At 39.5% G+C, this 14,283-nt stretch overlaps 1 protein-coding gene across 2 annotated transcripts in view; it reads left to right on the plus strand.

Annotated features, from left to right (window-relative positions):
- Window positions 1-1,732: 1,732 nt before the first annotated feature.
- Window positions 1,733-14,283, plus strand: part of LOC124605126 (vesicular integral-membrane protein VIP36) — an 86,794-nt gene continuing 74,243 nt past the window's right edge. Inside the window, exons 1-2 of one of the 2 annotated variants that reach the window (XM_047136603.1) lie at window positions 1,733-2,188; window positions 2,264-2,379. In XM_047136603.1, coding sequence (XP_046992559.1) covers window positions 2,056-2,188; window positions 2,264-2,379 — 249 coding nt within the window. In that variant the 5' untranslated portion in view covers window positions 1,733-2,055. The remainder of the gene's footprint in view (window positions 2,189-2,263; window positions 2,380-14,283) is intronic. The other variant, XM_047136604.1, reaches the window with a different exon arrangement.

Here is a 14,283-nt window from a genome sequence, read left to right on the forward strand (position 1 = left end):
CTACGGTCGCAGGTTCTGAATCCTGCCTCGTGCATGGATGTGTGTGATGTCCTTAGGTTAGTTAGATTTAAGTAGTTCTAAGTTCTAGGGGACTGATGACCACAGATGTTGAGTCCCATAGTGGTCAGAGCCATTTTTGAACCACTTGCACTGATTATGCAACAGGTGGCCACTAAGACACCACATTCTCCACTAGATTGAGAAATCTGTTTACTGCCCTTTTGTGCCACTACTACCTTTAGTAGCCTATCTGGTACAGTTGAGGTACTTGCTTCATCCAGATTGAAAATCCTTGTACAATCAGCGAAAGTAGGGTATCTCTTGTAAAGGTCTTTCAAGTTTTTGAAGAAATTCGAAACGGTATACCGATTAAACGATGTTGCTCTGGATAAGCTACAGCCCTCTGGGGTTCAGATACTTAAAACTGGGATTTCGTTTCATGAACCCATAGAACCAGTCTACACCAGCCATTCCCTCTGTCCAGTTCTCAGGAGTTTTCACAGCCAGCTCACTTGCTAAGTGCCTCCATGTTTTAGTGTCAACAGCAAAGCATATCTTAGAAGAATGCAACAAATACTCCACTAATTCTTTCTCCTGTTCCACAGAAAATACCTTTCGATTTTCATAGTTTGGTGTCAATCATTCACTGGAACCTCATTTAATGTTTTGAACATATTGTCGAAGAGTAGGGTAAGGTATTGAATGAGATTTAGCTGCTTGGCGAACTGCCTACCCTTATTAAGAACATCCTGTACAGCTTCTTGCATAACATCGTGGTCAGTTTTAACTCTGTCCGTCCTTCTGCGGCACAAACGAACCATCTTCAAACTTGATAGTATAAAACAGGACTGCTGAACGTCTGTAATTTCAATGCCTTAAATATCTACACATATGTATTATCCATGCTAAGGAAATAAAGTACAGAGTGCTTGTATTGGAAAGTTAAAATATTCCTGGGGCACAATGGACTACCCTGGGGCACAACAAACCATGGCTCATTGTTCCCCGGGAGAGCTTGGTTCAGTGTGCCCCAACAGTACATATTTCAAACAAAGCTCATATGTGGTTATGTATGAACATTGTTAATATTTGAATATCTATATCATTAAAATACAGTATTGATATTGTTAAAATGACATACTTTCTCTAAAATTTGGTGACAAAGGATTGAACAAAATTCAATCTATCTACGTCTCCAAAAATTACTTCACTATCGTGAAACTAACACATCACCAGTACAACACTAATGGCGGGAACTAGATCCCGCAGAAAACAAATGACAGTCGATAGAGCAGTACTGACAACATATGCACAGAGGAAAAAATAATTTACCACCTTACACTGAAATTAAGCTACCTGATTCATTGTGCTCTGTGGTTCAGAGGGCCCCCTCTCCCCTAACGTTAATCACTTTAGTATACTACCTAAACAAACCTTTACATTGACTTGTCGTTCCCCCGAGAAACCTTGACGTTGACTTCCCATTCCGTTCTGATTCGTTGATGCACTGCATTGATGCCACTAATTAGAAATGCAATGGAATGTTGGAACGTCCTATTCCGTTCCATCAAGTGCGAATCGTTTAGATATGCTGCCAACGTCGATCGGTGTCTGGTTTCCAGTGATGATATGCCTTCTCACTCATAAACATGGATCCTTATACCTCCATGCTCATAAATCTGTGAAGTGTGAACTTCATCTTTGGACTGTGCCATGTACACAGAAGAAAAGATCGAAGATCTTTGTCATTGTCACTGCTAGGTCGAGTACAGTGCGCATTGGATATACTGAACTTGCATATTTTTTTACTTTCTTTTTATATAATTTTGATTGTGTGTTGCGACATTGTTATTATTGCGGGCTTGTGACATATTTTTCGGTAGCAGTAAAAAAAAAAAGTGTTTCACGACGTGTAGTCTGCATCGTGTGTTTTAGAACTGTGCTGTGTAGAAGTATTCTGCTGGATTTTTATAAAGACTAATTCTTTTCACATGACATTTTACTGGTTTTAATGTGTATCTGCCGCTGAAGCTGAATAAAAGTTTAGTGAATACCATGAGTATAGAAAGTGCTTCGAAATACGTGTTAACTTTTAGTTTTTTACTGCTATTCAGCTGTGGTATAACGGCAGAATGGAATACACAGGACTATATGAAGAGAGAACATTCGCTTATAAAACCTTACCAAGGTGAACAAATTAATATATAAATGCGATTATATGTTGGTTTTTGAATTGTAATTTAATCAAGCGTTTGCACGACAGGTTCTGGAATGACTATACCTTACTGGGATTTTTCGGGCAATACTATGGTTACGAATAACTATGTCAGGCTAACACCAGATCAGCAGAGCAAGCAGGGATTATTATGGAACACTGTGGTAAGTTTATTTGGCGAAAATACAGTAACTGTTTTGCATGCTTGATAAATACATACACCTTGGGGACGTAAGTACGGTGCTTGACAACGATTGTCATAAAATATTTGACTGTAATTAATGGTGATCGTTTGGGTACAACTGTTAGGGATCACAATAAATTGGCAGTGCATTATGCAGAATATTTCATTTAGCTACATACATTTTAGTTACAATAATCGCATTCGTTTCTTTGATGGCGTTGTTGCACATCCCAGACCGTTTATTAATAGTGAGGTTGAGTTTGTGACGCGATCAGCAGCATCATCTTTTTATGAAATTAATTCTAACATATTAAGAGAAGACTGATTTACTTTCTTCATTTGACCAGTACCAATATAGTGGTTTTTAAACAAGACAGAACAATAGCAGATATGGTGGAAGCTCATGGTCAGTATTGAGTTGAATGTAGCCTGTATTTTATGGGTCCAGTATGACTGTGTACATGTACATACAGTATGGTTTGTATTAAAATGAAGTTAATGTATTACTCTTTTTCTGTTACGGATAGCTTACGGAATAATATAGAAGTTTCAACAACAGCTTAGTCTTCTGGGTTTACAAATGAACAAATTTACATCAGCCCACAATGTAGCAGCTTGAACTACTTTTACAGTCCCTCAACTTTTTGAAAGCTTACACCTAATCGTGAAACCACGCCAGTTAGTAAAAAGACGATTGACACCATCAGAATGTTTTGTTGCTCATTCATAGAAGCTTTGCAGTGATTACAGTTCCACCCCTTAACCTACCTATGCCACGATTCCACTTCATTACACCCTGAACATCAGGTAGCTACAAACCATTTATTGAGAGTTGTTACAGGGTTCTGTCAGTGCGTTTGTATTTTCAAACAGTCCTGTGTAGCCATCTGGGGAAAAAAAATCCTGACATAAAACTTGTTCATTCATTATCACTAATTTGTGTGTGTGTGTGTGTGTGTGTGTTTGACAAATTTTTTGTTATGTGTGCCTCACTTTGTCTTCTGCGATCTTGTTTGAAGGTATCAATTCAAGCATTGGTGGTTAAGCACCCGAGTTTGCAATTTCCTGCTGTTGCAGCCCAAGTATTTGGATTTTTGTTTGTCCTGTTGAAGGAGGGTTTGTTGATTAAGTTCGTTTTTTTGTGAGATGGATACAGTTAATCAATGTGAGCCTGTGACTAGTTTGTTGATGTAATTTGTAGTAAAGAGTCTTAGGTTTTGCAATAATGGAGTAGGATTAAGATAACTGTTTGGTAGGCTCTACACCAGCAGCTTCATAGAAGTACAAAGATCCTTGTAAGAAATAAACAGTGGAAGTAATAAGATTCTGTTTTCGATATCCTATCAGAAATGTGTCACGTGGTGGGCATATGTCCGAGGCAGGAGAAGTGATCTCAGAACATATATACCATAGTCCAGGCACAGCTTGTACTACCACTTTGGTTTTCATGTTCACAGTGAAGCTAAGTTACTCGTATGTACTCTTTTGTAGCTCATTGGGTGCTTTATATATTGTCATCTATTGCATATCTTTTACACTGGTTCCCTCCATTAATCTTTTAAAACAAATTCTGTCCTGATTAAAGAGTTGCCAGTCAAATTGGTATCTAATTTCCATTTTGGAAGTCTAGCTGGTAAAGTTCAGTTTCTGAGAATTAAGATTATAAATGTGATTCATGCTTGGTTCTCTTGCAGATGTGCTCTTAGGTTCCTGCCTAAACACACACTCAGAAATAGTGACAAATTCGGAATAAAAAGAATAGATTACACCAGTTACTAAGACAACCACATACAACATTTAATAACAAGCCACTTACATCCTTCACATTATAAACTCATGATGTCATGACTCAAGGCAGAGAATTGCAATTCCACACTAGAATTGACATAGGAAAGGGAATGTGGCAGCAGTGGGTTATACAGAGTCAGTCAGAGAGCAGTAAACATGTTTTAAAATGAGAGACGAAGGAAAATTGTCACATCTTCAGGTCACTGTACCACAACCTCCGAAATTGTAGCACATGTGGAAGAAACGGGTAAATATTTTGACAACCAAGATCATTAATTTATTTTGACCTGTGCCTTTAGGTCCCAGCTATAACAACAAACTTGTAATATGTACAGAAAAAAAACTGCCACATATTTGTGACAGACAAGATTATAAACATAACAGCAGCTCATTACAGTTTCACTTGCAGCTATTTAAGCTGTGCCTCACAGTCTCGTGATTTGTCACATATTCTTTAAAAAAGAATGGTTTCAATTTGGCACTAGAAATTTATTCTCTTTTTCTCGCCTCTCAATGGTTGCATGAAAATGTGCTTATGTTTCATAAGTTAAGTTGTAGTGCGACCTCCAGTATGTGACCAGATGTGAGGAAAAGGATGCCTGCAAAAAACTTGAATAACTGTAAGTAATCACTTATTTGTATAAAAAGCAGAACATGTGTTTTTCTAGATTCCACTAAAGAAGCCTTAAAGTAAAAGGCAAAATGTGTGTGGAACAAATAAAACAAAGGCCAGTTTTTATTTTAAAAACAAGTAGAGGGCTGAGATAGTTTGATTGGAGCTGTCAAGCCTGCTGCAATGGCATACTTGGGACGTTTGTTTTTATTTTAAGTTGTAGGTGGAAAGTAGTGGTATGTGGGTCCTGAGGGGTGAACGGCAGTTGTAGGACCTTGTGAAGGGATTTGCGGGTTTTAGATTGTCTGCATCTCAATCTTGATGTAAGGAATAGGATAATGAGGTATAGTTTGGCATGTGTAAGTATTCTAAAGCAGTGAAAGCCAATCAATCTCCCATGTACACAACTCAGTGGCAGAGCCTTTGTCAGCAGAGAACATGTTTATAGTCTCTCATCCTTGGTCCACATCAAACAACAGTATACCCACATCCATAATCAATGCTTTATCTACACAAAGCACAAAATTCCATACAACCCAGGCATTTGTGGTCAGAAAATTGGTTTCAACACGAAATTCTACAGAGACCATACCAGTAACCTGTCTCAGGTTCCACTTCAGCCTTGATACTTCATTCGAGTATTCAGGTGTGACTATGGCTTTCTCAAGTCAAGCCTTCAAATGAGAGCTTGTCACACTGACAACCAATGCTACACCACCCGATGTCATCTTCTTTCACCCTTCTGACCTCTGTAACATCCTTGTATATTTCTCCTACCTTTGTAATCATTTCTGCTGTAAAAGTTGCCCCATGAATCCACCTACAACAATTTTTGTAAGATATTTCTTGAATTTATTGCAAATCTGACAAAAAAGTGTTTCTGTATTTTCTTCCTTCTAGTTGCCTTTTTCTGTAACGTACTCGTTACCACATAGATGGGGTGCAGCTCTCGCCTTATCCACATTAAAACAGTATAAATTCACACACATTGCACTAATCTCTTTCTGATTTATCCATCCTATAAATGCAACCATTCTTTCCTCATTCCTTTTCTGGATGTATATAACTTATTCACAGCAGAATCCGCTTTACATTTATTCGCTGTCATCCAGTGTGTCCCTAAGGTACACCAAACGGATAACAGTTGAATTACCAGGAAACTTCGCTCACACTCTTTGCTCTCAATGTAAAACTTCAAGTATTTTTTATTCTTAACAAGTTTGCTACTAGTTCCCGCATCACTGATACTATGACACTCACAAGAAAAGATAGGATATGTGCAGACTAACTTAACTGTAGAGGCAGTTTATTGAATAGTGCTTTGATCTGACTCCTGCTGTTTAAAAGTACAGCATAATTAATACTGGGAACTTTAATGTTGATGACATGACATTAGCACATCTTCAGTAATCACTTAACACTCTCACATTATCACCTCTTAGATCATAATCTGTATCACGGTGCATATTAATAGTGAAAAGTACCGACTTTTTAACTGCAGTTTCAATTTGAGTGACATGAAAACTTTATTTAGTTTAACTCCGATGGCCAGGCTGGCGCTTGTCTGTCATTACGCCTATTATTGTTCGGCCCTTAATCCTCTCCATAATGATTGCGATCTTCCGTAATGGAGAGTGGCATTATTTTACTCGGTTATTTGATTAACATTCAAATGTTGCCCTTGGTTATGTAGGGAGCCCATGGAAGGGAAACAGAATGGGGCTAGATAACAGAATTGCAACAAGCCTGACCTGTTGAAGCAACAGCACTGAGCGATTACCTCAGACCAGAGGTGTAATAGTGATGGCGTAACAGAAGGCAGGGCCTCTGTGGTATCAGTGCCCTGACTGCCATATGGCTAAGACAGGGCACTGTTAAGTTTTACATTTTAGAAACCAAAACTGTTGCACAACGGGGGATAGCAAAGTCCGTGTGAATACCTCTAATTTTTAGATAGGCGTATGCGGTCTGGCAGCCACCATCTAAGAGTGGAGAGCTACGCCAACAGCAAGGTGACATCAGTCTGCAAGCTACCACTCCGACTCTAGTTCTGCTAAGAGCTGGCCTAGCTGCTGACTGAGCACCTTCCGATCTGTGGACCCGCTGCAGCCTCCTATCTTGATGGCCTACAGTTCGGGCCCAGGGCACTGCAGCTATTTACTCGTCTAGCTTGGGCGGGTAAAGGCCGATACTGTTCGCTGCTGCTTGCATGTGCGGGGATTGTGAATGAAAGCCAGTTCCGCTGCAGTGGGTCATTGGCGCAATTCCGAGTGCCTCAGTGCACTACGTCGTGGATAGCTCTTCCCCATCTGCATTGTGAGCTGCTGCTAACACTGCTGCTCTGGCTGAGCAGACCATAGCTGTGAGGCAACCTGCTAAAGGTTGGGGCACACCGGAGCACCGTCATGATTGTTTGAAACAAGGAGTAACAAAATGTCTGATTAATAATGTTTCCCTGATTGAAGTTTTTTGAGCTATTATTGTTGCCGTGGTGCTGTTCTTGATTCCCCCCCCCCCCCCCCCCCCCCAAAGTCGAGAGTCCAAGATACATGGTGTTTCTGTGCTGGAGGTTTTCTAGCTTGGTTATACCCTTTTCTGATAAGTCAGCTGAGGATGTATTGTCTTCTTGTCTTCTCTAGATGATCTTTATCAGCAGCAGAACTCGGATTTTGAACAGGCAAATGACTAAGTGGATGCAAAAGCATTTGTAAAGCTGATATTCCGGAACACCTCATGTGTACAAGAAAGAGTGAAGCTGCGGTTTTAGCAGATGGTTTATCCGCTAGAGAGAAATAGGAACCATTCTATTCTGCTGTGAGTTCATGCATGTGCAGTAGAAGAGGTGCATGCACAAAACACGGCTCTTTGAAGGGCTGTCGGCTTGTTACTGTTTTCACTGGTGGACAGTAGACGAGAAATACATGGACCCTTACTCTTTGGCTGTTGTGCGATATGTTCTACAATTTTTCAGTGAGTAATTTTTTAAAAATGCAGTAACAAAACAAATGAAGGTTCTCTTTTTTGTATTGCTGTTGAGAAAAAGTAAATGTCTAATGATAGCTTCTTATTGTAAAAATGGAATGGAACAAAGTAAGTATAAGTATGCTTATTGAGGTGTGCAGCTGGGAAAGGTGTCTCTATGATCCTCTAGATACGCTGTCCCACAATAAGGTACATCTGCAAATGTTTAATTCTGTGTTTATATGTTTTATGTAAATGTGCATATGGTTTTGCTTTTGATACTGTATGTATCATCTTAATTGTTGAAAGTACAAAATGTGTTTGATTTGATTGCATCTTTTGTATCATTTTAGCATACCAGGAAGGATAGTATTGAGAGAATAGCCACAAGAGTCAGAGGAGTTGTGCCGGCAATGACCATTGAGAACAGTGAAAACTGTTTTGCAACTTTGCGGTCGTGCTGTTGTGAAATAGCTTCCCTCATTGTGTCACTTGTGTGAAGTCAACACCTTGTTGCAGTGTTTTTTGATCTACGCAAAGTGTATAACACCACCTGGCGACATCATATACTTGCTACATTATATGGGTGGGGTCTCCAAGGCCTGCTCCCTATTTTTATCCAGAATTTTCTGTAGTTCCGTACTTTCCGTGTCCGAGTTGGTGCCTCCCATAGTTTCCCCCATATCCAGGAGAATGGGGTCCCGCAGGGCTTTGTATTGAGTGTATCACTATTTTTAGTGCCCATTAACGGTCTAGCAGCAGCTGTAGGGCCGTCAGTCTCACCCTCTGTATGCAGACGACTGCTGCGTTTTGTACTGCTCCACCAGTACTGGTGTTGCCGAGCGGCGCCTACAGGGAGCCATCCATAAGGCGCAGTCATGGGCTATCGCCCACGGCTTCCAGTTGTCGGCCACTAAGTCGTGTGTCGTGCACTTCTGTTACCATCGTACTGTTCATCTGGAACCATAAATTTACCTTCATGATGATCCACTCACTGTAGTGGAGACATACCGATTCTTAAGACTGGTTTTCGACTCCTGATTGACTTGGCTACCTCACCTTCGTCAGCTTAAGGGGAAGTGCTGGCAGCACCTCAACACCCTCCACCGCCTGAGCAACACCACCTAGGGAGCAGATTGCTCTACTCTGCTGCAGCTCTACAAAGCCCTTGTTCAATCCCGCTTTGACTATGGGATCCTTATTTATGGTTTGGCGGCACACTCAGCGTTGCGTGTACTCGACCCAGTGAACCACTGTGGCATTCACCTAGTGATGTGAGCTTTTAGAACAAGTCCGTTGACCAGTGTCCTTATGGAGGCGGGAGTCCCTCCATTGCAGATCAGACGTTCACAACTGCTCGCCAGTTACGTTGAACACATTTGTAGTTCTCCTGAGCATCCGAATTACCGTCTCCTTTTTCCACCCGTGGCAGTCCGTCTCCCGCATTGGTGTCCCAGGTCAGGGCTAACGATTGCAGTTCGCGTGTGATCCGTTCTGTCTGAACTGGAGTCCTTCCCTTTACCACCTCCCATCCAGGTCCGTCTGCATATACCTCCATGGTGTGTACACCTAGGCCGTAGATTTGTTAGGACCTTTTGCATGACCCATTCACTGTGGTGGGCCTTCATTTACACATAATTGAAAAAGGAAAAAAGATCAGAATTTTGAATGATGCTCAATAACGTTAAAAAAGTTGCATGGTGTAATGAATAGGGTAAGTGCTTCCTTTAGGAAATTGGGGGTTTGAATCTCGTCAGGTGCATAAGATTTTTAAAAAAAGTGAGGTTGATCATTATTGTTCAGTTAATTGATTTACATAATTTTTTTTTTGTTTTCATTTCTTTGTCACATCATTTTAAACATAATATCAACTTCTTTTGCTCTCATTTTTGTTCCTAACATTCTTTTTCAACTTGAAATCTTTGTTCATGTGTTTTTAATTAATTTTGTGTAATATTTTGATTTATCTCTATTGTTTTGTCATCCTACTTTTTTGTGCCGGGAATTGTGTTTATTATATCTATTCCACATTTCACATGAATTTCGTTTTACTAATAAACCCTTCTTTCGTTAAATCTTAATCAGTGTTATTTTGTCCCTAGTGCAATAGGAATTTAGGCAATGTTTTAAATGTTTGTATGGTGATTACTGGGCAGAAAAAATTGTATGTCTTGTAACTAAAAATTTCACGCCATTGCACAATCAATATAAACAGATTATTTTGTCTGTCATTTGGAGCCGAATGGGCAGAATATTCAAATAATTGAGTACTGAGTGGAAAAAAATGATGCAAAGAAAAAATGAAACAAATGAAAAAGTTCATATGGTGATTAAAATGATTTGCAAAAGGAATAGGAATATAAAATTACATTGAAACCAATTAACTGAATGAAAATTATATTCAAAATCATTTCAATAAAGATTTAAAACTAAAAAAAATTAATGCACCTCTCAAGATTCAAACCCACAACCTCCTGCATGTGAAGCCCTTACCCTATCCATTACAACATGCATTAACGCTACTGAGCATCACTCAAAATTCCAAAAAAAAATTCTATCAGTTACTTGCAAATGAGAGCCCACCAGGGTGAATGGCTGCACGGTGTGATAGCTGTGAACTTAACCTACATCACTGTCTACTTGTTTGAAGAAGTCGATCCCACCACTGGTGACCTCTCCTTATCAATGAAAGTGATGATACTTTATCTGTTGAATGGAATTAAGTCTAATGGCCACAGATTATGGATTGACAGTAAACCAGAGAAAGATGAAAGTAATGATGAGTAGCAGAAATGAGAATAGTGATAACTTCAACATCAAAATTGCTACCTTGAATGCAAACACATGATGGATGTAGAAAATAGGATATCAGACTAGCACAAGAAGAAAGGTGTTTGTTGCAACTAGAAGTCTACTTTTATCAAAAATAGGATTTATTTTCAGGAAGAAATTTCAGAGTATCTACATTTGGAACATAGAATTCTATGAAAGTGAATCATGGGCTGTCGGAAAACGGGAAGAGAAGAGAATTGTAACATTTGAGCTATGGTACTATAGAAGGATGTTGAAAATTAAGTGAACTGGTAAGATAAGAAAAGAGATGGTTCTTTGCATAATTAATGGGGGAAGAAATATGCAGAAAATACTGACAGAACACGTGTTAAGACATCAGGGAATAATTTCCAGAGTACTGTAGAGGGGAAGAAATGTAGGTGAAGACAGAGGTTGGAATATATCCAACAAATAATTGATGACTATGATATGAAAAGGTAGGCGCAGGAGAGGAATCCGTGATAACACATCAAATCAGTCAGAAGACTGATGCAGAAAGAGTGACAACTGAGTTGGATGCTCAGTTACAGGAACAAGAGCTTCTTAGCTGCCTCGACCGGATTATATGCATTTGCATCTTGCATATGCATTTGCGTATTTGGCTCCTTTTCACCGGTTATTATATATTTTAACAAAAAACTAGTGACGATGCATGTTTTAGCTCTGTGTTTACAATTCTTTAAAAATTTAGATGGGCAATCTCTTGCTCGATCTAGTTTGATGTTTCGCAGATTGACCTCGGACCTAGAACTGCCCGCAATCGGTAATCGAGAGGCCACTGCCTAGCGAAATCATTACAGAAGAGGAACAGGAAGAGACAGAGAGTCAGTGCTCCTGCGCCCACGTCCCTGTTTAATCCCCTCCGCTGTCATACCGTGTACGCGTCGGCAACAATTAAACAACACAAGCTTTTAGTCACACGACTACTGTTTCAGTTTAGCTTTCTATGTACTTGTACACAGTTGAACGTCTTGAGATATGTCCGGTGTGGCCGAGAGGTTCTAGGCGCCTCAGTCTGGAACCGCGCGACCGCTACGGTCGCAGGTTCGAATCCTGCCTCGGGCATGAATGTGTGGGAGTCCATAGGTTAGTTAGGTTTAAGTAGTTCTAAGTTCTAGGGGACTGAAGACCTCAGTTGTTAAGTCCCATAGTGCTCAGAGCCATTTTTTACGACGTGTAATGTATAACGTGTTTTGCGCCATGCCGCTCGAAAAAAGAAACGCCGTTTCGTGATAACTGACCATTCTGGAACATTTACATATGTTGGAATTGTTTTATATTGACGGGTTTGCGAGAAATAAGTTTCGTGCAAAAAAGTCCTTCAAACAGACCATGAAAGACAGGTCTTCATGTCGCAGCAATGCAGAAGAAAGGACCACGACAACTTCTGACAATAGCAAGTTTCAGTAGTAGGGATTTGTCCAAAGAAAAGTCGGTTTAACATGGATCTTTGTGCAGCATTCATTGCAAGCAATATTGCTCTTCACAAACTTACAAACCCTGTCCTCTTAGGCTTCCCGTGCAAATATTGCTTAAATCTAAACATACCAGATTAATCAACATTGCGTAAAAATTACATACCGACAATTTACGTAAATGTTCTGGAAGAAATACCCAATGAACTCAGTGACAGCATTATCTGGATTTCAATTGACGAAACTACAGATACTTGGGGCCGTTTCATTGCAAATTTAATTGTTGGTGCTTTAGAAGAAGACGCGAATTCTTACTATTTACCGGCCTGCAAAGAACATGAAAAAGTAAATAATTCTACGATCGCCAGATTTGTGAACGAAGCTATTAGAAAAATATTTCCAGAATCTTCGGCAGATGAAAGCGTGTTTGTGTTTAGTTTTAATTTCAGGTGCTGCTCCCTACATGATCAAGGCAGGAAAAGCCATCCCGAGTATTTGATTCATGTGACGTGCTGTGCTCGTGGCGTACATCGCCTTGCTTGAAGAAGTACGTTCCACGTTTGTGAATGTAAATGAACTGATTTCATCCTCAAAGAATGTGTTTCTAAAAGGCTTGTGCTCCCATCAAGACCTACGAAGAAAAACTAGCAAATGTGCCTTTACCTCCCGAACCAGTGCTAACTTGTTGGGGAACGTGGGTCGAAGCTGTGTTGTTTTACAACGAACATTTCGAGGCCATTAGGGGGTTGTAAACGACTACGATAGTGCAGAGGCTTTGGCACATGGCCAGTACAAGGAAGCCTTTAATGATTCCGGTATTTAAAAAGACGTGGCTGTGATGTAGCTCTTATTTTTCCCGTATAACTGCAAGTATTAAAAAGCTAGCGACTCCATGTTTGACGTTGAATGAATATATTCAGTTAATGAATAAAATTATTCTAGTTAACTCCTCAGTGCCGGTGGCATTCCCAAGAAAACTTAGATAAGTTTTAAAACATTTTAAACAATAACCCAGGCTTTTAACCCTTGTGCCAAATTGATAGTTTTATTAATGGACGGCTGAACTTTTACCAAAAACAGTAAGTGCCAACATAGCATCCAAATTCAGATACTGCCCAATTATCCGTTCATGTAAACGGTCATTTTCTGCTTATAAAAATGATTTTAGTGATCGAGGACAAAATCGTACTGCCGAACATTTGGAACAGTACTTTTTTGTTTATGTTTATAATAGTAGAAAAATGTAAAGTAAATTGTAAATGGTGCTTTGGTCCAATAGTATTATTAAAAGTTAACGCTGTTCAAAAAAATGATTTTATGTTTTTTAACAAATAAAATATTACGGTGTTTTTTAGCGTGCTCCTCTGCTTGCGACATATCTCGAAGTTGGTCGTGTACATATCGATTGTTTCGCTGCAACTCACTCGCATGGCCTCCGATTGTTATGGACAACAATAGCAAAGGAGGAACATTTCTTAAAAGCGTTATGCGTCTCCAATGTGCAAACTTTTTAGAAAATAATCCCAGAAAGCCCCCTTCTTAACCTCTACCAGAAAGTATTCAGAAAATATCAGCGTTCTAAATGTACAGACTTTTCGCGTGGCCGGCGCTCTTCCTGGTGATTTATATGCACAGGTTCGACTTTGAGATACAATACAGACAGTAAAGTAAGTACCATGTTTATTTATTACTTGATCGCGCATACTACGAAACTTTTCATGTATTTTAACCATATTTCATGCGCATTTTAAGGTTTTTATGATGCACATAATCTGGTCTCTACTTATCACCAAGAGATCTGGGATGAACCAAGGTCTTAGACATCATCCATGTTTGTTAATGAACATAGGTGCGTATATGTATATTGAAGTTTCTTAATTTTTTATTATGTTCGTTTTCGGATCATGGTCTTTAGATTACTGTTGTACGTTGCAGTTTTATAGTGCCTTACAAGGGGAGGGTCTGACATGTGGGTCATTCATTTTGACCAAGTTTTGCAAGGACATTCTATGTTAGACACAAAGACACGTGGGTTTCGGCATTTTGCTAGACATTATAGGTTTTGAAATAATTGAGGTCAAAGTTGATGACAGAAAATAGTGTTTTCAGTGCTATGCAATGAAGGGTCGTGTAATAACAATATTTTTAAAAACCTAATACAGGATTCAAAATTAATAATGTTTGAGTTACTAACATGTTAGTGTTCTCATGCTGTACCTTGGGTATCCATTAACCAGTGAGGTTGGTGGCCGCTCGAGGCATTAAACTACCAAAC

Source organism: Schistocerca americana, chromosome 3 (genome assembly GCF_021461395.2).
Source record: "Schistocerca americana isolate TAMUIC-IGC-003095 chromosome 3, iqSchAmer2.1, whole genome shotgun sequence".
Classification (NCBI taxonomy): Eukaryota; Metazoa; Arthropoda; class Insecta; order Orthoptera; family Acrididae; genus Schistocerca; species Schistocerca americana.